The 26,372-nt window shown below is 46.0% G+C and overlaps 1 protein-coding gene across 1 annotated transcript in view; it reads right to left on the reverse strand.

The window, feature by feature from the left end:
- The window catches only part of LOC118842253 (zinc finger protein 423-like), a 147,163-nt gene extending 131,772 nt beyond the window's left edge, over positions 1-15,391 (reverse strand). The window contains exon 1 of the mRNA XM_036749844.1: positions 15,352-15,391. Within this exon, the coding sequence (XP_036605739.1) occupies positions 15,352-15,391 (40 nt within the window). The remainder of the gene's footprint in view (positions 1-15,351) is intronic.
- Positions 15,392-26,372: the final 10,981 nt, after the last annotated feature.

Here is a 26,372-nt window from a genome sequence, read left to right on the forward strand (position 1 = left end):
TGGTGTCTGAGGACAGATTTGAACCAAGAAATAGGGATACATAGTCTGCATTTGTACTTTGGCATCTCCTCAGAGGACAAGGTGGCTCGCACACTTTTCCACCCAATTTTTTTAACCACCACATTTTGAACACAAATCCACTGACCAGAAAAAATAGTTAAATCATATAATGCTCCCGAGTCAATAACCTGAGCGAATCTAGCCATAGCCCCAAACCCTAATGAGTGATACAGAACATTCATGTCCAACCTCAAAACCTCACTGTAGCCATCTATCTCTCTGTGAAATCTATTTTCTCCTTTCTCTCAATCTCTAGAGAAGAGCCTCAAAACATCAGGAAAGATGGTTTGGAAACAGGATTGGATTTGGAGTCAAAAGACTTGGGCCTTGATACCAGTTCTGCCTATAAATAACCAAGCAACCATGTGCAAGTTTCTCTTCATGTTGGGGCTTCAGTTTCCTCCTTTGGAAAAGGAGACATTTGACTAAATCACTGATGTCAAATTCAAATAGAAATGGAGGCTACTAACCCACATTTAAGGATCCATGTGGGCTGCAGTCACGTAGTTTGAAAATGTGATATTATCTATATTTTATTGTGTTTTTATTTACTTTGCTAAATATTGCTCAATTACATTTTAATCTGGTTTGGGTTGCACACCGCATGGGGTTTGTTTGACACTATGGACTGGATCTAAGGTCCCTTCCAACTCTGGAATCCTATATTCTAAGATCTTTAAACTCAAAGGACTTAGAATAAGAAAAGACCTTTCGTTGTTGTTGAGCTGTTTTCAGTTTTGTCTGACTCTTCCTGACCTTATTTGAAGTCTTCTCGGCAAAGATACTGAAATTGTTCACCATTTCCTTCTCCAGATGAGGAAACTAAGGCAAAGTTAAATGACTTGCCTAAGGTCACACTGCTAGTAAGTGTCTGAGGCCAGATTTGAACTCAGAAAGTTGATTCCCCCACCCATCACTCTATCCACTTCACCACCTAGCAGCCCAGAAAAGGGCCTTACCAAAGATCTAATCTAGCCTCCTCATTTGACAGATAAGGCCAAGGAAACCCAAAGAGGGGAAGGGAAATGTTCGAGGTCACAAAAGATTTAAATTGCAATAAGGCTAGAACTTTAACCCAGGTTCTCTACCACATCAAACCCAGAGTTCTTTCCCACTAAGGTCTTAAGGTCTAAGGGATCACAGGTGCATAGCTCTAAAGCTAGGAGGTACTTCAGAAGCCATCTAACTTAACTCCTGAATTTTACAGATAAAGCAACTGAGGCCTCATGAATCCAATGCTTTGATTTTATAAATGATAAGACTGGGGTCCACAGAGGCAAAGCAGTTCAAGGTTATAAGAGAAGAGGCAGGATTTGAACCCAGGTTCTCTCTAAATCTGGTCCTTTTTATGCTATATCCCATGTTCTAGGGTCCTTTAAAGGTGTTCATGGTTCTATGAAGAAATGAAAAGTATGCCTGTTAGATACAGACCTTGAGCCAGAGCCAGGCTACCAAGCAAGCCTGCCCAAATCATCCTACAGGCTCTATTGGCTCCTAGAAATATGAGAGTAGCCCCAATTCAACTTTGAACTCAGTGGAAGTCCCTCTACATGAACTCCAGGGTGTCTCTCCAAACTGGTCCTTACCAATGCTTTTCTTCCTAATCCCAATGACCAAACCAGCTCCCTGTAGTCGCCATCCTCACTTTTTCCAAGGAGGGCAGAGAGTGGACGAGTAGTGAGGGGCTTAGGAAGAAAGAAAATACTTTCTCCCAAAGTCAAGGGCAGGCAATCCCAGCCCACTCTGATTTCTGCCTGTCAGTCTCAGAGAGCTTTGACAGCTCAATAGGTTCTTGGCCAGGAATGGGGAGTGTTCTGCATTGCTGGCTCCTCCACCACTCCTTTATCCTTCCTCTACCCTCTCACCTCTCTACCCCAAGGGTGGATTTGTTCATCCCTCCCTTCCCTATCTGGGCAGTTGGCAGTGCTGGAGAATTTTTCCCCTGTTTCCTTTCTTTTTTTGTAACCAGAAAATGTCTTCCTGATGGCTCTGGACGTGGGTACATGCCTGGTCATTTTCAATGCATTTTTATTTTTTAATGAGAGAGAAGAACCTGCCCAAACAACAAAAAGCCCACACAGAACATTTGCAGGATGAATTAAAAGCAATTAATGAAACAGCTCCAACAAAGGCATCACATCTAATCATCAGGTAGCCCCTTTGTGCTCAGATATGTCAGTGGGGGAAGGACCTCTCAGTGTTTGCTTTGCTTATTTCTCCTGAAATGCAGGCCTGGGTTGTACACACCCACACACATATCACACACACACACACACACACACACACACACACACACACACACACACATATCACACACACACACACATATCACACACACACACACACGTCTGGTATACATTAAAGTTGAGAAGTTGGCTTCCATTTATCCCTTCTCTTGACACCTGCCTTCGCCCCCACCAAGGAATCAGAGCTTGCCTTTTCTGCCCCTGACCGTTCTCTGCCCACCAACTCCATCCTCTACTTATAAGCTGCATGGCCTTGGCCAAGTCACTTCTTCTATAAGCCTTAGTTTCTACATCTGCAAAGTGGGGATAATTATTCCTGTCCTATCTACCTCACACAGTATTGTTGCTCAGAAAACCAGAGAAGATTATAGAACCCAAATTATTTTATTAAATGTTATGTATATAAAGGGATTATTAATGTTGTTTCTCTTGCCCCTTATTTTAATCTGTTACTGTCTCTCTCTCAAGGGAAAGAGATCCTTTTCTGTGTCTTCATTGAGCATGCCTGGATTACTTAAGATCACAAGATCATAGAGCTGGGAGGGATCTCACAGACCAATGAGCTGGTTCCCTCACTTTACAAATGAAGAGGCTAAAATTCAGGGAAGCCTTGCCCAAGGTCACAGACGCAGAAAACAGTCAAGCTGAAATTTAAATCCAGGTCCTCCGATTCCAGATTCCCATGTTCTTTCTTACACTCCCAACTTCATCAGCTTATAATAAGCATCAGGTTCTACTTCAAATACCAATTCTCTCGCCCAACCCCACTTCCATGCTCTCCTCCCCTTGGGGTAGGTAGCACTTTCCAAAAAGGGTGGGTACTCTTGACAGAAATCAATCTCAGAACCATGTGCAGGAGTCATGAGACAAATAATCTGAATCTTGGTCTTATGGGGTACAGAGTTGCCTATTAGCTTGGGGGAGGTAGAGTCAGTCAAAAAGCATTTATTAAACAGTTCTGCATTGCCAACACCAGGCTAAGCACTTCAGACACAAAGAAAGGCAAAATGTAGTCCCTGACTTCAAGGAGCTCATATTCTAAACAGGGAGATAATATGTAAACAACAACATACATACAAGATGTTACTGTTAATCGTTTTTCAATCATGTCTAACTCTTTGTGACCCCATTTGGGTATCACTGGAGGGGTGAGGGAGGTTGGAGGGGACCCTGAGAGGCCTCTTGCAGAAGGTGATGTTTGAGCTGAGTCTAGAAAGAAGCCAGAGAAAATAAGAAGCAGAGGTGAGGATTTTATTTTTGATCCTGGAGGTAATAGGGAGCCTTGTGAGTTTAATGAGTGAAATATTCATCATGGTCAGGTGGATTCTTTAGGAAGCTCACTTTGGCAGCTAAGTAGAGGATGCATTTGGAGTAAGGAGAGATTGGAAGCAGGGAGATCAATTAGCAGGCCATTGCAATAGCCCAAGGGTGAGGGGATAAAGGCCCTCACCAGAGTGGCAGCCATATGATTAGAAAGGGATACAAGATTTGACAAGCCAAAACAAGATTTGGCGACAGATTGGAAAAGTCAGGTGGGTGTAAGTGAGGAGTCACAGATGACCCTGAAGGTTACAAACCTGGGTGGATATAACAGTATCAAGGAAGAGGGCAGTGGAAAATATGGAAAGATAATGAGTTCTGTTTTATATAAGCTGAGTTTGACATGTCTGGAGGACATCATTTCCAGATATCCAATAGACATTTATTGAGGCAAGAATGGAATTAAGGAGAGAGATTAGGGTTAGCAAATAGATCTGAAAATCGTCTACACAGAAATGATCACTGAATTCACGGGAGCTGATGAGATCCCTACTCTAGATATCATAGAGGGAGAAGAAGAGAAGGAGGTCCAGGACAGAGACCTGAGGAACGCCCACAGTTAGCGATCATGACTTAGAGAAAGATGAAGCAAAGGAGACTGAGGAGTGGTCACATTTTAGAACCAGGAGAGAACACAGTCGTGAAAACTTAGAGGTAAGAGAGTATGAAGGAGAAGAGGGTGATCGACAGAGGGCTCAAGGAAAATCCAGATTAAGAAAAAGTCATTAAAATGTTCTTTAGTAACTTTGTAGAGAAGTTTCAACTGAGGGATGAGACTGGAAGCCAGAAGGCAGAGGGTTTAGAAGAGAAAAGTGAGAAAAGTGGAGGTACCAACTGCAGACAGCTTCCTCAAGTGCAGGCACAAAACAAAAAGATATAGGAAGAGAGCTAGTTAGTGTGACTCAAGGATAAAGCAGCAAAAGAAGGATGAATCAAGAATAAATCAGTGGGACTAGGAAGTAGAATCGTAAAGTTTGTGGTTCACAACAAAAGAGGACTTTAATTTTGAACAAAGAGAGACAACAAGGTGGGGGGGGCGCGCGGGGACGAAGCATGGAAAAAAGGGAAGAGGAGACACGAAAGATGAGAAGATTCAGGGTGAAATGGGAGACATTTGGGGGTCGACAGGAAGCCAGAATACAAAAATGAGTAACACTTTGTCTTCCCTACCTTGGATAACAACTCCTTTGGTCTCATCACTCCCAAGGCCAAGCTAAGGCAGCAGGGAGAATGGGCATATTTCATAGAAGGAAGGCCCACCCCCAACAATCATGGGTCTAGGAGGACTGAGTCATGCTCCTCCATTCCCCCTTCAAAGAATAACCTAGAGGGGGAGTAGAACATGGAGTAGGAGTTTAATACATATGGAGGATGGAAGTCCTAGCTGAAACTTAGAGGGGGCTGAATTATACATTCATTCATGTTTCCTTTCATTCAATAAATATTTACTGAATGAGGACCAAATGGAGAACCATAAAAGTCTTTGGCATGGTAGGAAATCTAAATTTACATTCAGTAAAGTGGAAAGGACTGGGATACAGGAGACCTAGGATTTTGTACTGGCTATTCAACTAACTAGTTGTGTAGCCTTAGGCAGGTTGGATTTTCCCTTTCCTAAGGAGTTTATACACCTGTAGAATGGACTGGCAAGAGGAGAGGAGATCACTAAACTCTAACATTAGACTATAGGTATAATTCTATATACTGAGGCAGCTAGATGGCACAGTGGTTAGAGTGCTGGGCCCAGAAATCAGGAAGACTTGAGTTCCAACCTGATCTCAGACACTTATTAGCTGTCTGACCTTAAGCAAATCACTTTATCTCTGTCTGCCTTAGTTTCCTCAGCTGTAAAGTGAGAATAATAATAGCATTTACCTCCCAGGGTTGTAGTGAGGACCAAATGAGATAATAATTGTAAAGTGATGAGCACAGGGCTATATGGATATATGGAATATAAGAAATATAGTAGGCACTTAATGTCTCCTTCCTTCCTCCTAGATCATCTTCTCTCCATGGCTAAAGAATCAGACAAAGTGCTGTTCAAAGCCCCAAGGCAGAGGCCCAGCTGAACAAGTCCCAAGGCTTGGGGTGTGACCAGTCCCCTCTCAGAGGAAGCAAGGTCCTTTCAAAAGGCTGCCCTGAGCAACAGAAGCTTGGAAACTGCCGGCCTAGCAGCTGTACTGGAGTTAATGCCCTTTCCCCAGGGAACAGGGCCAGAGATCCTCCAGCCCAGGGTCCCCCAGGTGACTACAGCCTGCTCCCCTTCTTTCTGCTCCCCTGCTCCCCAAGAGAGAAGGCTCTCCTCCTTCACCCATCCCTGAGGGACCCACTGGAGCCAATGATTCTTTCCTCCCCTCCCTAAGTTCATCCCTACGCTCCCCAGGGAACAGAGACAAAGCAAACTCTCTCATTCAGGAACCAGAAATGATTTTTTTTCTGTTTTGTTTTGTTTAAGTACAAAGATCTGCATTCTCTCCCAGAGCCCAAGTGAACACAAGCTTGCTGTAAACAGCAATAGCAGGAGGGGTTCCACAAGACTGGGCCAGTCAACTGCTGGGAAAGCCCTGGATATTGTCTGTTTGCTCAGACTTAATTCACCTGGCCTGCTCAGCCTTCCAGGCCGGAGAAAACCCTGTCAGACAATGCCTCTGCCTGAAATACACACAAATGACCATCTATTAGCCTTCAGGCAGGTAATTCAGTGCAACAGGAGTTTGGTGAACAGTATGTTTTATTTAATTAGGATGAACAGAAGAGATAAACCTCACAGCAGGTCTAGTAATGACAACACACAAAAAAATAATTCACGCCCAGGTAACAAAAGTGCAAGTTTCAATTACATCGAGAGCCAGGGAAAAAGTTGACTTAGGACCTCCAAGGAGGAAAAAGAAAATAAAAAAAAATGTAAATGCACAGCCTGTGACCCACAATTAGAATCTGGGAGGGAGCTGCACCTGATCAAGGCCAGAACGTGAGGTATTTGCTGTGGTTTTCACTGGGGCTGTTGTCTGTTTCCCCTTCCTCATCACAGCAAAGCCATACTGTGTAGCTGCTCCCACTTGGAATCAATCTGGATTGCAAAAGCAGTGAAGGAGCCTCCCCCACCCTGGAAGGCTGGTGAAAATACCGAATAGCTGCATTTCAGCAGTCACTAGCCATTCCTAACATCACTAGCCAAAGCTTACATACAGCCAAATGCAGAGACTAGGAGGAGAAAAGGAGAGGGGGAAGGATTCTGCTCTGGTATCATCCTATTGACCGCTGCAGACTTTAGAAAGATGCAGTGTGGGTTGAGCCCTTTCTGACCTTCATAAGTAAATGAACCTCTAGTTCCTCCCATCAGTCCTGAAACTTTGACAGAAGGACTTCCCATTACCGCAAACGCTTCAGCATCCTGGAAACACACAGCTACCTGGGGAGCCCTCACCTACCTCACCTTGGAAAAAAGTCCCAGTTAGACTCCGCTCTGTTCTCCGTGCTTTAAACTGTCATATTCAGCCAAGGGACATCTTACTCAGGAAAACCCAAGTTCAAATCCTGCTTCTAACATTTCTAGCTGTGTGATGATGAACAAGTTACTTAACCTCTCTGAACCTATTTCTTCATCTATAAAACGAGATAGACTAGATGGATGGCCTCCAAGGTCACTTCCAGTTCTAAATCTATGATCCTATGAACCCTGTGAACGTAGGGACATTGCCCCATGAAGTGCCTATAATAAAAGGTCTTTGCACCTAGGTAATGATAAATATTTGTTATGTGAACAAATGAATGAATGAATGAGGAAGAAAAGTGTTTTATACAAGCAAACAGATTTTTATTTAAATTTTATTTAAATTTTTTTTCACCTACCCCTCCCCCCTCCTCACTCCACCTGTTTCTAGTCTTTCCTAGGCTTTTGTCACTTTGAGTAAGGAAATCTCCTATCATCCATCAATGACCAAAATCTGGGGTTTTTAGTTGCATCAGTCCCAAAACCTAGGTTATCTACAAATGGGAAATTGGTGTTCAGTTAGTGAGCACACACATCTACAAAGCACCACTTTAGATCCCAATCCAAGAGATGACATGAACATCTGCTTTCACTTCAAGACATTAATTTTCAATTATTGGAGAAAAACAAAATTAGTCCTGACAAATTGCTGGTGAATATGTGATCTTGTCAAGGAGTTCATAATAATAAGTTAGGGAGCCAGCAATTAACATCCCCAAATAAAGTTTCCTGATGGACCCTTGTCATTTGAAGCAAAATGGAGGGGACATTCTGGGTGCTGCCCTGCAATTCCACATGAGGTCTAGACAAAACAATAGTAAGACTTCTCAGCTCACCCAACACCGTCAGGTAACCATCTCTTCCAACAGTTAGGATTAATGGATACTACAATGAAGGAACTTAAGAGTCTAACCTTCTGGAGAGAGGGAGAAACTGAAGCTAAAAAGCTCAACCCTTAACAAAGCCTGTTCATATAGTTACTATTTTTTGTGCCTTTTGCTAATAATAGTTCACATTATAGAACACCTGACCATTAACAAAGTACTTTGTAATCTGTCCCACCCTTTCACAAACTGCAGTCACTTCCACTGGTCTACAATGAATGAAAATTTGTGCACTGAGTCAGTCCCTATCAAGACTGAATCTCCATCAGCTAACCAAGTCAGAAATGCAGACACATGCTCCTTCAAAAAGCTAAATAGGAAATTCTAGCTAGAAATGCCAAAAGGAAACACCAATAGATTTTATGAATCATTCTAAATGTTTTAGTAACCTCTGCTCTAAACCCACTGTTAGAAATGGGCAACTTCTGCCCGGTTATGCCCAGGCTCACGCTTTTGATACCACCTGGGGGATCCCTTGTTTCCAAAACATTTTCAATCACTAATCTCGAGGAATCCAAATGACAAGAACAGCACACAAGATAAGAGGGTATCAACAGTGTAATCTCATTTGACGGCTTTCTGTGTATCTTGGCTGCCCTAGTCACTGTATCAATAAGTAGGAACTGAAATTTGAATGAGCAGAATTAACAGATAATGACGATGTAATCTTTGTATTGGAAAAGTCAAAATTGAACCAAGTGAATACATGTGTGCTGGGAGGTGGGATGGGGGGGGGGGGAGAGGTACAGGGGAGGGCATGTGTTTCTCTCTCTTTCTCTCTCTTTTTTATTAAGAAAGAAAATTATATCTTTAAGACAAGAATGAAAGACATTGTTACTTCCAAAGTCAACTCTGTAACTGAGCTCCGACATTGTATAATTGACTTTGCAAGCAGAACAACAGCAATATAACAAAGAAAATGTCAGTGTTTTCACAGTGCTAATCTATAGCACTAGGAGGGCCTCCTGCTGTCAGGCAGAGCTGACAATACAATAGCTTTCAAAGGGATATTACCATCATGCTTTTATTCTTGACATCAATCAAGACAAAGAGAATCCTTTTCAGAAGACATTAAAAATCAAACCTTTGGTAGAGAAGATAGGTAAAACAGCCTTCTTTTAAAGGAGACCAATCAGGGTAATAAGCTAATTGGAGGGCCTAGAAAGGGGTAGAGTATTTTTATTTACTGAGTGTACAACCCCAAAGTGACAAACCAGGCAGGTAAGGAGCTAAATCAAAAGTTTCTATCAGCCTTTCTCCACCCCACCCCTAAGAAAGCAAAGCTGGAAAGGATGACAACCAAGGCTGGGACTTCAAGGAGGATAACTAAGCCAGACTGAATTAGTGCATTTTTGTGCAAAACAGTTTGATTACTGACTCGCATGTTTATGCACAAAATACCATTGCAATCTGACAGCAATTTGCAGAATTGTCAAATTCACCAACCAAAGTACATCTGCTATTTTCAGTCGTGTGCCAACAGGAATAGAGCTCCCACAAACTGAACTGAAGTAGTTCAATGAAAATAGCCTAGAACCTCAGTCCCCTGGTTCTGTTCCTTTTTCTGAACCTTTGTATCAGCCTGAAATGTTTTTAGAAAAATGATGTTTGTTATGCAAGCATCAGGTCCCATTAAGGCAAAGCACCCTAAAAACTAAGATTTTCCAATCATAACCTTTGCCAAAGAAAAGATCTATAAACTGTGCCCTAGCTAAACATGGCAGTATTCCCTTTTGACTTATTCGATGAAAGACTGCTAAAAGGTGTACTATAGAAATGGACAGTGCTTATTGTGGGTCCAGGATCAGGAAAAGTTAATGTTTGTACATGTTAATTTGTGGTACATTATGCTTTCCTCTTTTAAACCACTGAGGATATGCCAACGGATATCATGTACTCTCCAAAGGACAGAACCAAGATAGCTGGGACCACCACCCAACTTCCACATGCTCCAGTTAGGATTTGTGCAGACATTTAGTCAAGGTGTTCATCAGTCTACACCTGGAGTGGGAGAAATGGAGAGATGAAGAGGTCTGAACTCTAGATCCTAATCAGGAGATTCCATAGAAACTCAGAGACCAAGAGGAAACTCCGAATGGAGACCCTGGGCAGATGGACAGGGTGACTTAAATAAATGAGGACAGTCCCTCCAAAACAGAGGTGGTTACTATGTCAATATTTACCACAGAAAAGGAAGTTTTTACATTGCAGACAATGGGCATGGTACACTATTCTTTAGACAGTGTTTAAATAACAGGTACTAAGAAATTCCCTACAAAGGGTAAAGAAAGAGAGAAGAGAGGAGAGGACACCATCAATGACTCTGAAAATAATCTCCCCCTGAATCAGCTTTCTTCAAAAGAGCAGGCAGAATGTTCCCAGTATCCACCTTACTGCTGGTTTGCTTTAGTTTACACTTTCAAATGAACAGTTAAAAAGAAATCGATTTATCTAATTGTGAGACTATTAAATCCTACATCAGAGGGAGAATTCAACCGCTATCTCCTTAAAAACAACTAGCTACCGATATGGCATTTAATGCACATTTTTGTTCAAATTAACCAGATCCTTTGGACCTAAAAACCCCCATTGAGAGCCAAGCAAGCTTGTACTTAAAAGACCTTCACTCCGGTTTAGTGAACCCCCCTCCTTTTTTTCTTAAATAGTGGAGCATACAACACCATCTCCATGAATTAAAGGAATTGCCCGTACTAGATGGTTCTGTGGAATTACTTTATTACTGTAATGTCACTGGCATTTTGCACCTCTCATTATTAATACACAGTACACCTTATGCTTCTCCGTTTGGAAGGATTCCACTGCCAGGGGCACATAGTTATCTTATTTTACTGCTTATTAAGTTTTTGCTAGGAAACAGGTGTAAGAATCTAAATAGCAATTACTAGACATAAAAGATGTCTAGTGAATGAAACAAGTCATGTTTCCCTGTGATTGAATCGAGAGGAAGGAAAAAAGTCCTGAATATAATACAGTCTGAGCATTCCAGACCAGGCTACAAATGTTACAGAATTTATAAAGGGTTTTCCCCCCTCTCCTGCAAGATCATGTACATTTAGCCAAACAAATCCTGACAATTTACACTTGTATTTGGTCTCTGTTGAATCAGAAAACCTGTAAGCTCAGAATGCCTCTATTTATTACATCTCAATTATTTCCATGGAAACATGTGCTGTGACAATCTACGCTGTGCCCAACTCCCTCGACCTCCATCCAAATTTATAAAATGGACTTTTTAGAAGCTAAAGGTTGATAGGAAAGAAAGGCCCAGTCAGGGGATGAAGAGGAATCTTTGGAGGACAGATATAAATTTGCGTGCTGGGTGTAAACATAGCATGTCCAATAATTAATAGTTGGAAATTCAATTAACAGTGAATTTATGCTGAAAGTGGAAATATATGCAGCATTACAAATTATTCAAAACTTTTAAACCCAGGTTGAAAAATGTATTAATTTTCTCTCCAAATTAATAGGCTGTTGTGGGATGGGAGGCAGGAGCATCAAGGCGACAGATCATCTTAATGTTGAGTGGCAGAGATAACTGCCAGGATAATCATTACTGAGCCACCTGATATAATCAGGAGAAATAACATCAGCGAAGAGTGATGACTCCAGCACAGAGAATGAGGCCAAAATGATCAAAGTAACAAACAGGGCGAGCGCAGTGAAAACTGCCACACTAAGAAGGAATCAAAAGAGGGGAAGCTGGAAGAAATAGCTCAGTAAATGGCATTCTTCTGAAATTCAGGGGGTGGCTTTTGAAAACTGATGCTGCTATCCCCCTCTAAACTATTGCCTGGGTGTACAGGGTATGAGCTGTGTTTCCCAATTGATAGACAAACACTGTGACACTCAGTGACACCTCCAGAAAGAGGAGGGGGGGGTTCTGGGGTTTTCTGTGTTTGGTGGAGCAAGTCACCATCTGAGGCCTGTTTGATTTTCAAAGCTGCAATTCCTGTGCTTCAAATAACACTTTCAGAACATCATTAGAAATAGTTATATTTCTGTCTTCCCTTCCTCCTATGGGCTCTCTACAATTTCAGAGATCAATTACAGCAAAGGACTTTCAGAGCAGGTTGAGCCGCGTGCTCTCTAAGTCCACAATGCCCCACTGTAACCCTGACACACAGCAGTGAAGGCAAAAATACACTGTTACTCCTTAAGAAGCACCTTCAAGCATCTTTAAGGTGAGGACCTGGCTGTTTTAAACACTTAGTGTGGAGCTGTCCACACTTAGTCAAACTTTTTTAAATATGTTTCCTGGGGGGTTGGAGGGGGGCTGACTCTAGAAGATTAAATGAATGCTGACCTAAAGAACTCTTATCTACATCAAATTAGTACCTTCCCTTTATATTAATTCCCTCCTAGATAAATGACCCACACCTCCACCTATTCACCTCTGAATCGAACTAAATAAAAGACCTAAAGAGAGATAGACAAGGTCTGTTGAAGGCCTTTGTAAATGAAAAGAGAAACAGGTATACATAGCACTGTCCGACTACAGCAACAGAAACAAATATGATTTATTATTTACTGTAGTTTTGAGAAAGCACCTTCCTACTAGTTGAGATTTTAACCTATCTTATCCTCATCAATTAACTATTATTTTCCAGTTAGAAAGCCATTCTCCCAAGATAACAAATAAGCTCTCGTCCACTCCTCTTGTTTTCTCTTTCTCATATGGCATTTTAAGCTTGATTTCATGAAAAACTAAAGATAAATTCTTACAGAATCTTCCAGAGGAGTCAAGTAAGCTGGTTTAGCAAACTAGGATGTTCCCACATCTCTGCATAATTGTGAGCTGAATTTATTCTTGGTTTGAACCTATCACCTCCACAGAAGGGATGTTGTTGTTGTTTTAAATCAGGAGCTTTGTAATTTCCTTTCTGAATTATCTCCTCCTGATGAATTTAACATAGAATTAACTGCCCCCCCTTGGAAAAGAGCACAAAGGCATTTCTGACCAGTGGTTCACATCCCATATTTTTGCATGGTTGCCTAAAGAGGCTCTTGAATGTTTTGAGTTGGTTATGATTACAAGAGAGAGGTAAAGTCAAATCTTACTACAAGTCACAGGATCGGTCCATTCAGGAAGGATCTAAACATGGACCTATTCCTTGATCTCCCCCTCATCTTAACGTACTAAATTTACAAACTCCTAAAATTTGGAAAGGTAATCAATCAGCTTATGCAGCAACTCTCCTTTCAAGCTGCATTTCTCACAAGTTACCTAGAATAAAGAAGACCAACTTCACCTAAAAGGGGCGAAACTTAGATACATTTACTTTGGAGTTCCATCATTAACTTCCAGCTGTTCTTGGCTACATCTTTTTAATGGTGTTCCTAGGCTCCCTTTTGGAAAGACAGTGATTCCCCACCCCACCCCCATAAGCCCATTCAGTTCTCAGATGCCCCTTTGCTCCGGTATTTAATTCATGACATCCAAGACTCCACACAAGGAAGGGAGGGAGGAGATGCGGAGGTGGGGGAGAGAAAAAGGGTGCGCTATTTCAGTTCTATTTAACACACGAGGAAATTAACTTTTTGGAAGAACCTGGGCTCTGGCACCTACCTCTAATGAAAGGGTCATAAAAATTAATTTTTAATTAGTAAGAAAAGGAGCCAAAGATCCCTCTTCTCCAACCCTAACCTATACATATCATATAATCCCTAAGGGCCACTCTCCCTTCCCATCCCCCAGCGCCTCCATCCTAATTCTAGAGCGCAGCGGGAGAAGGATGAGGAGCACCCAATAGTCGGGGCTGGGGGGAGGGGACAGAGAACCACAAAGGCCAGGCTTGATGCCCTGGGGCTGAATGCGAAGGCTCCATCCAGGAGCTGAGAGGGGGAAGGGAGGGAGGCAAAGATTCAGCACTTCCCCACCCCCACTGCCCAAACCCCCCTCTTCCTCTAGTCTAGGGGAAGTTATTCGCCCGACAGCAATGAACCACAGGGTTATAAGGATGGAATTATATATACATTTGCATATGTATCTATATGTGTACACACATGTATATCTTATATATACATCTATGTCTTATAGATGTGTATATACATAATATATTGTATTCATACCTACATAAAAACGTACATATATGTATGTGCGTATACCTCCACATATCTACATAGCACTCAGTGTGTCCCAAGAGGGCAGGGGGGGACAGGAAGCCCATAAATACGTTGGGGAGGTAGGCCGGCCAGGCAGAGCCAGGAGTTGGCGTGTCTGGCCTGGGCCTGGGGCTGAAGGGAGGGGGAGTCGCGGGTTGGGAGTTCGGCGCCCTGGAGCCCGGCGCGCCGCGGGGAGCCTGAAACGGGGGGAGGGAGGTCGGGATGGAGAGCTTGGAGATTGAGGAACTCTTCCAAGCCCTCTTGGGGCACAAGGAGCCCCAAGTCTTAGAGGCTGCCCGCTCCCCCGCCCCCTGCTGAGCTCTCAGTGGGGCTGAAGAGGACAGGGACACACCAGACAATAACCCACAGAGCCAGAGGCGCGTTAGCTCCAGCGGCCTCAGTGGAGGGGGGTTGCTGGGGTGGCAGGAAGTGAGGGGGCCGGGCTGGGGGGAATAGGGGGGCCCGCGGTAGGGGGCCTGGAGAAGCAGAGGAAGCTGGGGAGCCCTACAGGCAGGAGGTGCAGTGATGAGGGGAAACTGAGCTGGGCAAGAGACCTGGAGAGGGGGGCGGAGAGAAGGGCGCGAGGTGATCCATGGTGGGGGGGGTGGGGGTCAGGCTGCAATTACTGTCCCCACGTCTCCAGAAACAACAGCGGCGGCCGCCTCCTGCTTTCCTCACTTCGTCCCCACACGCCTCAGATCAGGGAGGAGGGGAAAGCTGAGGGAGGCCCGGGGGCCGGCGCTGGGGCGACAGCCGCAGCTGCCTCCTTCCCTCCTTCTCCTCCTCCTCCTCTTCTTCCTCGGCGGCGGCGGTGATTCGCAATCCCCGCCAAACCCGGGCCGTACCCCTTGATTGGTCACGCGGGCCGACTGGCGGGGGCCCGGGGACCCAGACGGGGGTGGGGGTAGAGGAGAGAGAGACGACTCCCCCATTCCCCCATACAAACACACTTACACACCCAGGATCTGAAGCAGCTGGTAGGGGGACCCCGAGCGCAATACCTCCCCGCAGACCAGCAGCCCCTTCTCCCCCGGCCGGGAGAGGGGGGGGATTGGAAAAAGGGAGGGTGTCCGCTCCGCGCTCCCCTCCTCCTCTCCTTTCTCCTCCTCCTCCTCCTCCCCCCTCCTCCTCTTCCTCCTCCTCCACCTCCTCCTTCTCTCTCGCTCGCTCTCTCTCGGTCCGCCCGTCCCTCCCTCTCCCTTCCTGCCGGTTCCCTACTCACCTTTCACCGAGCGCGGTTTGGCTTGCTTGCGTCTCGACATGTCCGGGGCTTCGGGCGCTCCCTCTTGCTCAGCGGACTGCTCCCCCCTCCGCCCCCCGCTGGTTCCCCCCCCCTTCTCCTCCTCCTCCTCCTCCTTCTTCTCGGAAACTTTTTTTTTTGCAGCCGGGTCGGCGGCTGCGGTGAGCAGATCGATGGTTCGGGGCGGCCTCACTCGGAAAGATAACTATTGATGATAATGATGATGATGATGATGATAATGATGATGGTTTGGGGAGGAAGGTGCTAAGGCCGAGGGGGGTGGCGCTGGGTTTTTGCCTGTTGCAATGCGGCAGCCGGGGGCTCAGCGGTCCCAGCGGCGCGGGGAGTCCAGAGGCCACTCGGCCGAGCCGCGTTATGCAAAAAAAAAAAAAAAAAAAAGCCGCCCCCCTCCTCCTCCTCCTCTCCACCCCCCGCCGGCCCCCGGCCCCTGCGGCCCCTCCCTCCCTCCACCCCCCACCCCACCAACCCCCACCCCCCACCCTCCTCCTCCTTCTCCTCCGCCCCTCGGGTTATTTTTGTGCAAAGTTTGCAGGCGTCCGGCTGCGCTGCCCGGTCCAGACTCTCACAATAACCCCATCTGTGGAGGGGAAGGGGGCTAGAGGTGAAGGTGGAGGGGGAGGACACAGAAGGGAGGGGTTCCTCAAGAGCGGTCTTTCAGTCTACCCCTCAAAAAATACCTAGAAATTTCACCTTCCCACCTCACCCCCCCCAAAAAAAAACAATAGCTAACACTAATGACAAAAAAAAATTATTTGGAAATGGGGCTGGATTATGGTGGCTTTGAGGTTTGCTCCCTCAACTCAGTCTCTCTTCTCTACTTGAGTGAGGAGGGGGGCGCAAAACCGCCCAGGAGTCGCTCAAAAAGCTGTGACTCTTGGCCCCCCTAGCCTCCACGCCCCCTTCCCAGTCTCAGTCTCTGGCTTGCTCCGGCTCTGTCTCGGTCTGTCTCTGTATGTGTCTCTCTCCCCGCCCCCCCAGCCCTCCTTAGAGAGAAAAAAAGCCCCGGAGCCCAGGGTGGGGGCGGGTGGATAGGGGTTGTGAGGGTGCTCACCGCTGCGGTCCGCAGACGCGCCCCTGCCCTCGGCATAGCGCCTGTCCGCCGGGCCGATGCCTCCCCCTCCAGCTCCGCTCGCCAAAGCGCTGCGCGCAGTGGATTCCCAGGCCGGTGCCAAGACGCCGGGACCGCTAGCTACCTCCATGGGCTAGGGGCTCGGAGAGGGAGGAGGCGGAGGCAGAGGAGGAGGAAGAGGAGGAGGAGGAGGAGGCGGCCCCGCTTTCGCCTTCACCGGCGGTGGTGGGAGCGGCGGCGGTGGCGGCTGCTGCGCCCCGGCTCCGCTCTCTAGCCGGCGCCCGCCCGCCCGCCAGCCTCCCTCGCTCTCCTCTCTTCTTTGTCGTAGCTGGCTTTCCTCCTCCTGATCTGGCTGCTGGGGCTGCAGTGCAGAGACACATAATAAAGCCAGGCTTGGCTGGAAATGTAGCTGAGTCCCAGCAGGAGGATGTGAGGAGTGGAGTCCCGGCGGGGGAGCGCTCTGATCCCGTAGGGAGCCCCGCACTGCTCGGGCTCGGATCAGACGGAGAGAGAGCCAACAGCACCGAGCGATGGACAGCCCTGGAAATACAACTTCGGCCGCCCGCAAAACCCGGACCGCGGCGGCGGCAGCGGAGGCACCGGAGCCGGAGACTGTAGTGGGGGAAGGGGGGTGGACCTTATGGATGGGGAGGCGGGAGAGGACAAAGCTGAAGGAACCGAACCGTAACCGGGTCGCTCGCACGAACTGGGAGATGGAACGAGATAAAGAAAGGAAGAAAAGTCTTTAGAATGATAAATAAAAATAGATCGCAAGATGTGGGAGGGGGCGTCCGGGAGTAGTTCCTCTGTTCTCTCTCGTCCCTGCCACTCACCCCCCCCACCAAAAAAAAAATGTGCCTTTCACATCTCTTGAAATCTTATTTGGCATGTTTATTCACACACTCCCAAAAGCTTAGGCCGCCCCCTCCCGAAATCCAAACTCTGTGCCTAGACTTGGCCAACTTCTACCCACACCTCCTTGGTCCAGGCTTGGCGCCCCCCAGCTGCAGTCAATCAGCAAATATTTGGGCTAGCTGATATCCAAATGTCTCTTCTAGCTCTAAAATATCATGAAAAGAGCTATTTCCCCAACTATACACACTTTCTACAAACTTTGAACCATCCTCAGTCCCAGTCCCCCAGCGGTAGTGTATCGGGTCGTGCTATCTCCCCTAACACCTTCCCAAAATTTAAGTTACAGTGCCCAACCCAGAGAATATTGACTCATCTCTAATCACAAAATATGCGTGCTGGAAAGAGTTCCTAAACTTACAGATGGGGAAACTGAGGCCTGGTAGTTAGAATTCGAACTCAGGGCTTTGGACCGCCAGTAGTCTTTTTTACACACCATGCCACGTCTTTAGATTGAGCCTGGCTAGAGAGCTAACCGTGACAAGGTCTAGGAGGGAGCTCTAGGGCGAGGTGAGCCAACGCTAACTCCCGGAATAAGCTTCCTCCTCTCCTTCTCAAGCTCAAGGATTGGTGGAGAGGACTGGAAATGTCCAGGCCTGGGGATGGAGGGGGCGGTCTTCGGGCGAAGGGTGCCCCCTTTCCTCAGGCCATTTTGTAAGGCAAGTGAGGGGTGTCTGCGCGCTGTGCGGCTTGGGGAATTTATCAATCTCTCTCGATCAATAAGTTGCCACTTGGAGACGCATAGCGAGGAGGGCTGTGTCCCCTCGGTGACTAGTAACCCAGGGCAACCTCCAACCGAAAAACCCGCATCCCGCGGAGATAAATGACTCTCGGCTTCTAACCCGAGAAGCCGGGGAACTGGTACCTACACAGCCTAACTGCTTCCCTCTCCTGCTTCCTCTGGCTCCTTGAGAGCGGAAGCCCGGGATAATTAACAAAGCCTTTCAATTAACAACACTTCGCCAGCTCCCAATTTCTCTTTTTATCTGATTTTGGGGTCCCTTCCGAGCCCTGGGCACACTCCCTTCCCCCAGCTTTGGCCTAAGTCCACGCTTGTGGGTCATTTTGATATCCAAAGGCGGGAACCCCCTTTCCAAATCCCAGCTCTGCCACTCTCTGCTGATAGTCACTGAAATGGGACCCTCGGCTTCGAGAAAGAAGGGGCCCAAGCTGGGCATACCATATACATATATATGTTCTCTCTCTCTCTCTCCCCACATACGCAGGTTCACACATTCAGATATGCAGACACAAACTGTCTCACACACACTGACTGCAGTTCCAGGCTCCTGTCGGGATGACAGAGACCCAGAAAAAATAAAATCTGACAGCGAGACACCGGGATGAGGACAGAGGTTCCAGGAGTTCAAGGGCGGGGGGAGAAGAGACAGCACTGACAGGTAGTAGAGTGGAAATGACACCCAGAGACACTATGCTAAAGCCGCTGGTGGCTTGTGGGCGGATGCCCAGATGGACCAGAAAGACAGAGACTACTGACCAACGCTGCGGGTGCTTTCTCAGCAACTGTAGAGGCTATGCTGAACACATGGGCCCTTTTAAGGGGGGAGATGAACACAAAGCTTCCCTGGACTATGGTGGGGAGGGGGCGTCTCCTGATCCGCAGGCCAGCTCTCCGACAAGGCAATGATAGAGCGGGGTGCAGGGGAGTCGCCCCACCCCCTATTCATATTTCTCTCCCTACCTCCTGGTGAGGCTCGGGGCAGAGAGAGGACAGAGCCCAGGGGGCGGCCTTAGCGCCGCCTGGGAAGTAGCCAAAGGAGGTGGGAAAGAGGCAGTCCGGACCTCTCCTCAGCGCCCCCCCCCCATTCCCTGGCGCCTGGGAGCAGGGCCCGTGGAGAGGGGCTGACAGGCGGCAGATGGCACACGCTGGAGGGGGAGTAAAGGAGGAAGGTTGGACTCGGCTTTCGGGTCCCCCAGCGCAGGCTGTCTCTCTGCTCTAGGGAGGAGGCGGTACAGAGAACAGCCTTCCTTTCTGGGCCTCCTTTACTCCCTAGGGAGCCCAAGATCCCTTCCCCCTGGAGACTGGAGAGAAAAAAGGGAATTATTGAAGGAATGGACACAACAAAGAGGAAAGGTAGTGAGTGGGAAGGTGGAACAGGAAGTAGGGGTTAGGAGAAGAAAAGGATCTGGAAGGAAAAACAGTCAATGCTCCTTTGACAAACAGCAGAACAGCCGTAGCGAAGGAAGGAGATGGGGTTGGGAGTGCTGCAGAGTGGTGAGTGGAGTCTGATTGAAAACAAGTAGGACCAGAAGACATGCGAGCCCTAGGAAAGGTACGGGAATATACCCATGCCCGGAAGACGAGTCCAGAGAAGAGGGCAGCACGGTCCAATCAATTCTGGCCAGGTTTGCACAAAGTTGGAGCTAAGTGCATGCCTGCTTGCTTGCCTGAGGAGCGGGAGCAGGAACCGAGTTTTATCTCTGACACACACTCTCTCTCCAGAAGAGGGATTGATGGAGTCTTCGGGAAGGAAACACAGACCTCTTGGTCTGACTCTGCCTTGCTTCCTTGTCTGGTCTAATCTTTAAGACAAGAGAAGACAAGAGAAGGGGAGGAGAAGAAAGAGGAGAAGAGAGGAGAGTAGAGAAGAGGAGGGGGAAGAGAGAAAAGAGGAGAGGAAGAGAAGAGAAGGGAAGAGGTCTCTTTGCTGTCTTAGAAGATGGGATCTATAGGAGATTAAGTTTTTCCTTCCTGAAAACAAGCTCTTGGCTAACTCTGCCAAATCTACTCTGACTAGCAGTTCAGGTCACTGAAGCAGGCTGCTCTTCCTCTGAGAGCTGTAGGGATGACCCTGATAAATTAGAGGGATCAACTACTATTGATCACAAGCCCCCATCCAATGTGTTCCCTAATAACAACCACTGGTCAATATCTCCCCAACCTAACCAATTAATGTAGCCTAATCAATTAGTATCAATTAGCTTTTACAAAGGAATATTTACTGAGAAGGCATAACAAGAAGCAAAGCACAACAGCCTCCTAAACCTCCTTTACTATTTCCATCCCTGAAAAAAGTGATAATTACACCCCCCCCACCATGGTGGAGTAAATTATAGTATATGGATAAAATACTATTGTGCTGTAAGAAATAGAGAAAAAGACAGTTCTAGAGAAACCTGGGAAGACTTTTGTGGACTAATGCAGAATGAAGTGAAAAGAATCAAAACAATTTATACTGTAACATCAATATAAAATGAACAATTATCAAAGATTTAAGAACTCTCATAAATGAAACAATCCATTATTATTCCAGAGGACTGATGATGAAAATGCTACTCCCCTCCTGACATAGAATTGACTAAATTATATGTAGAATGAGACAAATGCCCCAAATGGCAATTTATTTTGATTGACTATGCCATACAAGAGCTTTGTCTTCCCTTTTTTTTTTAAGTGGGGGAATGCAAGAGAAGTGAAAGGGAGAAAATGTGCAATAATTGAAAGATCCCCCCCTCTCCCTGTCACAGTTCATTTCTTGTGATGTGGAGAAAGTTCTGGGTATGGCATCACTGACAGACTAGTTACGTCCTTGTTTGTAGGATGCACATAGGTACTCACCTGACTCACTGCTGGGCTATCAAGTAGTCAATACTCAGAGCTGACTCATCAAGTTTTGCAGCTGTAGCTCCTAGCAGACTCTGCAACCAATTCCAATTGCTGGACTTCTAGTGGCTCTTCTAATTTTTCAAAGCTCCCAAAGTGGTCCATTAGGTCTCTGGTAGTCAGTCACCTTAGAGGCAGCTAGGTGATGGTAGATAGAGCACTGGGCCAGGAGTCAGGAAGATCTGAGTTCAAATCCATGTCAGACACTTACTTACTAGCTGTGTGACCCTGGGCAAGTCACAGACCTGTTTGCCTTAATCTACTAAGGAAGGAAATGGCAAACCACTCCAGAAGATTTGCCAAGAAAACTCCATAGACAGTATGGCCCAGGGGGGTCACAAAGAGATGGACACAACTAAACAACAAACACTCTGTCACCTTAGATCAAAAAAGAAGAAGAAACACAATAGATACAGAAAAAAACGGACATCACCATACATTCATAGCCGTGGCTAGAGAGGGAGAGAAAGCAGCTAATAGCAGGTGTCAAATATTGCCTGTGTCTTCAGCTTCTACCTTTCTTCCCAGCCAGAGGCTCATGATAATTCTTGCCTCACTCACCACCAGCAGAGAAGAGAGAAAAAGTTTATCTAGTCCAAACTTTTATACACATACCAAGTTCTCACAGTGGATAATTAAAAGACTTTTTGCCAATGGAAAGGCCTGAGTTCAAATCTTCACTCTACTGAGCTATCATTGTACTTCCTTCATCTATAAAACAAGGGGTTTTGATTAAGGTCTCTTCTAGCTCTAAATGGAAGGAGAGGAAGAAGGAAGAAACAAAGGAAGGAAGGAAAGAACAAAGGAAGGAAAGAAAGAAGGAAGGAAGGAAGGAAGGGAGGGAGGAAGGAAGGAAGGAAGGAAGGAAGGAAGGAAGGGAGGGAGGGAGGAAGGAAGGAAGGAAGGAAGGAAAGAAGGAACAAAGGAAGGAAGGAAAGAACGAAGGAAGGAAGGAAAGAACGAAGGAAGGAAGGAAAGGAGGAAGGAAGGAAAGAAGGAAGGAAGGAAGGATGGGAGGGAGGAAGGAAGGAAGGAAGGAAGGAAGGAAGGAAGGAAGGAAGGAAGGAAGGAAGGAAGGAAGGAAGAAAGGAAGGATCATTTGACTAAAAGATCTCTTAGGTCCCTTCTAGCTCTAAATCTTTGACCCTAGTGTTGACTTGGTGTAAAAACAACAAGGTTCAATTCTAAATTCAGGAGACTGATTTTCTTGTGAATCTCCTACACTAACCCTGAAAGTCATTCTCAATGAGGAGTTCAGGTAAATTCAAAGCAACAGCAGCATTCATTATGGGATTGGGGAGATGAAATGCGTAGTTTCTGTAGGGAAATACTTTGAAAGATACATCAGCATGAATTCTGGTCTATCTGTCAAACAATCAACCTCCTTCATAGTTGCTCCTCAACTCTCTGCTATGTCCTATAGAAGTACAAGGCAAGTACATCAACACCAGGAGTTTACAGTCTAGTTAAGGAGACAAAGTTCTCTTCCAGTTAAATAATTACAGAACAATTAGGTGCTAAACTATACAACAGGATTTCTGAAAGGGAAGAGGTCAGGGTCCATTGCAGGAGTTCAGAAAGTCAAAGGCTTCCTGTAGCCCATCCTGGAAGGCTATCAAGTAGTAGACTGACCACAACTTACCTTCACTACCTCTCTCTCCACAATTTAAACTGGAAGCTCCTTTAGTGTCTGTCTGCATTTAGGGTCTAATTTGATCTTTAAATTCCCAGTTCCCCAACTCAGAGCACAGTGCTTATGTGCATTGCAGATGTTTAAATTAAAAGTTAATTGAATTTATTGCAAAAAAATGTTTACTGACAAAAAATGAATTAGTAGATTTGTTTTTGTCAAGTAAAGCTTCTTTGTCCTTCCTTTCATGGTTCATTTTAAAAATAAGACACTATTTGGAATTTGATTTTTCCTGGAAACTTCTCTAATAGCAAGGAAAGCAAAGCCCATACCCTTAGGCAGTACCTGCCACCAAAGAGGCTGGACTTGTCTTGAAGATTCTCCAAAAGAAGATGCTAACTTGGGGTGCTTAATCATTGACTATTTACATGTTAATCATTGTCTTACCTACCCCCTCAACCAGGGTTTCTGTCAAGAGCAAAGCATTCGTTTTAAGCATTCTACATAAATTGGATGAAGTTGAATGGGAGGAAAGGCAGGCAAAGAGAGAAAAAAAAAAGAAAGGAAATGGAAAAGAGAGGAGAGGAAAGGAAAGGGGAGGGGAAAGCAGGAAGACAAGGGAAGCTAAATGAAATTCTCAATGCAAGTCTGCTGCTATTGGTACTTGGCTTGGCAGCAGAAGAAAAATCCCTGAACATTTTTCTGGAATTCCCCAAAGACCTCCATTGCCCCCCAATGACTTCAGCTCCAGCAGAACATTTACAGATCCAAACATCTGCCTTTCTTGAATTTGGGGTGTAGAAAGCTAATAAAAACAAATACTGAATGTAGGAACCTCTTTATCTTCTCCATTTTCTACTCAATTTGGAGATTTACTGTTATATTGCTGGTGATATTATTTTTTTGTCATCATCAATTTTCTTCAGGAAGTCCCAAACCCCTGCAGGTCTCTGCTTCTAAGTCAGCAAGGAGACCAACATTGTTGCGTTGAGACTGAAGTGTGTTGATCCCGGTCAGCAAACTCAAAACTGAAAATTTACGCGCCCCAGGACACCATCCATGATAAACCCTACCAAACCCTATTCAGGGCTCCCAGGACCAGTTTCCTTTGAGAATTTGTGATTCTTAATATGTTGCTGTGTAAATTTGCACTCAAGTATTTCCATGTGCTCTTGGGTGAGGGTGCGTATTTGATGTTGAATGTGTTCTCTTCCATAATTGAAGGAGAAAAGAGTTTATTACAGAAAGTTTTACAGATATTTTCCAATTTTTGCCTATGCATTGTCCTCTTTCTAGTTCATCCTTAAACTCCCTACAGATGATTATCTTAGTAGGATCTCTCAACAAGCTTTCTGTACACTTGTTATTTCCCTCCCCTCTTATTGATATTTAATGAAGTAATATACTTCATAATCTTTCATCATGGGTCTCCTTAAGATTTCAAAAAAAAAAAGCTTATATTCTAAACTGTTGTTGGCTGTGATAGCCATAGGCAATGGAGATAGTCTGTGTCTATGTCTATTCTTGAATTCATTTCTCCTTTTCCTATATCAATAGTTTGTATAAGTTGTATTGTATGCCTTATCTTTCTTCTAACATCATTTTGATTTTAATCTTCCATCTGACAAGCCAGTGATATGCTAGATGGCTGATTCAGAAATTACTCCCATTTCTGTAGGCAGTCACTGTATGGAATATCACAATCTCTAGAAAATTAAAATTGAGAATTACCTAAAGGGCAAGGCAGATACCATTTAGAATATGCTATAGAGATTCCAATAGAGAAGAAAATGTGACTCCTGACCTCAAAGACTTTACAACCCAATTGAAGATAGAATACTTATGCACAAAAAGTGATTAAAGAGCTAAAGGTAATTTTTAGCCAGTACTGAATTATATTTATTTTATATACTTCAAATATACTACTAATATTGTTTGTATACATGCATACATATGTTGTCTCCCTTAATAAAATGATAAAAACTGTAGGTTCCTTAAGTTTTTTTCCTACCCCAGCCCTGTGGCCTGATGGCTGTTGACCCACTGAGTCATGTACCCATTTTCCAAAACATGGGGTCTCCTACTAGGGGAGTTTTAAACTATATATACTTTAGACAGGAGTCAAATCTTATGCTTAATCAATGAAAGCCTTATTTTGAAGGGCTCTCATATACACGCATACACAGAGAGAAACTAGTGACTAAGTATCTCCCATTCAATCCACCAAACTTTCAGCATGCATCACACAAGTAGGCTAAACACTCCTCTCTCTGTGTCTTTCACACTCACCAAGAAACAGTTCACCAGATCTGCCATCCACCTAGAGATGAGATGAATACAGGCAGAACTCCAGGAGTGGAGGTCTGGAAAGGCAGGGAGAAACCTGAAGAGAAAGGCTCTGGGAAGGGCAGAAGGGAGGAGACCGGGGAAGTACCATCATCCCCCGTAGATTTCTCAGGAGTCCTTGTCCTAGAAGTCAACTTTCCAAGATCAGGACTGTGTGTATGTGCGGTTTTTGTCAAGGATTTTCCAATCCCTAATGGAAAAAAATAGACAACAGAGAAGCTTTAAAGGGACCCCTTTGGGAAGAAGGGAATAGCAGTTTAAAGCAAGTTTAAAGTAAGAAAGGATCCGAAAGCTGTTGTGTGACAGTAAGCAGAGACCTTTCAGAGCTCGCTATGACCAAATCCCCACTATGGCACATAAAAACACCTAGGAGAGCAAATCCTTATCATAGTTGTGTTCCAGACGGCTAGAGACAGCTAGGGTCTCTCTTCGTGTAGCTCCCCTCCCCAACTCCTAAGCAGCTGTCCCACCTCAATCCCAGTGGCCTTGGGGGCCCAGGGGACAAAAAGGAAGAAAGACTGACGGGTTGGGAGTGGAGGGCGGTGGAAGGAGGGAGAAGCGGGCAGTAGAAGGAAGATCACATGATATCCAGCCTGACCCGGCCCACTCCCACAGCTTCTGTCTCTTTCCTGAAGCTGTCCGCTTGGTGTCAAATTGGCGAGGTGTTAGGGGCCTACTGGCCGTTTGGGAGAGAAGCACATTCATGGGAAACAGCAGACCTTAAGCCCCGACATACCCCAGACCGCCCCTCCTCCCAGACTCTGTCTTTCCTCCCTCCCTCCCCGGAGTCTCCCTAGGCCTGGCTGGGAAGCACCTGTGGGGTGGGAGTGGCGCCAGGCTCTGGGGGCCAGGGGGTTGTAGGGAAGCTGCTGCTCCTCTGCCCACTTTACAGATGGGGACGCCGCAGGGGGTCTGCAGCCTCAGGGTCTCTGGGCCAGTTCTCCGCTAGGCTGGGAGAGAAGCCAGGCAGCTTGGGCTGCTCCAAGCTTGCTCCCCCGCCCCCCCAGCCCCCTGCCGGCGAGCCGGGCAGGGCCCCTTCATAATTCCCAGATTGGAAAAATAAATAACTCCCACCGGGAGGAAGTTTCTCGGATTTGCCTTGGCTCCTGTCGAAACCCCACCAATGCCTCCCAAGGATCCCTGAATTCTCTCTGGATTCACTCTCCCCTACCCCGCTTCTATCATCCCCACTCTCACAGCCTCAAGATCTGTGCAAAGACTGGGCAAAGCCTCTGCCTGAGGGCGGGGGTCGGGGGAGGGGGGGTGGAGGTTGTGGAGCAGTAGGCATGACTATGGGGCCTGAAGAAGCAGCTTATGGGGAAAAGGAAAAGGTAGCTTTTTGTTCCATAGATCTGGATCTGGAAGGGATCGTAGAGACCAGCAAATCCAAGCCCCTTCGT

This window comes from Trichosurus vulpecula, chromosome 3 (genome assembly GCF_011100635.1).
Source record: "Trichosurus vulpecula isolate mTriVul1 chromosome 3, mTriVul1.pri, whole genome shotgun sequence".
In the NCBI taxonomy this organism is placed as follows: domain Eukaryota; kingdom Metazoa; phylum Chordata; class Mammalia; order Diprotodontia; family Phalangeridae; genus Trichosurus; species Trichosurus vulpecula.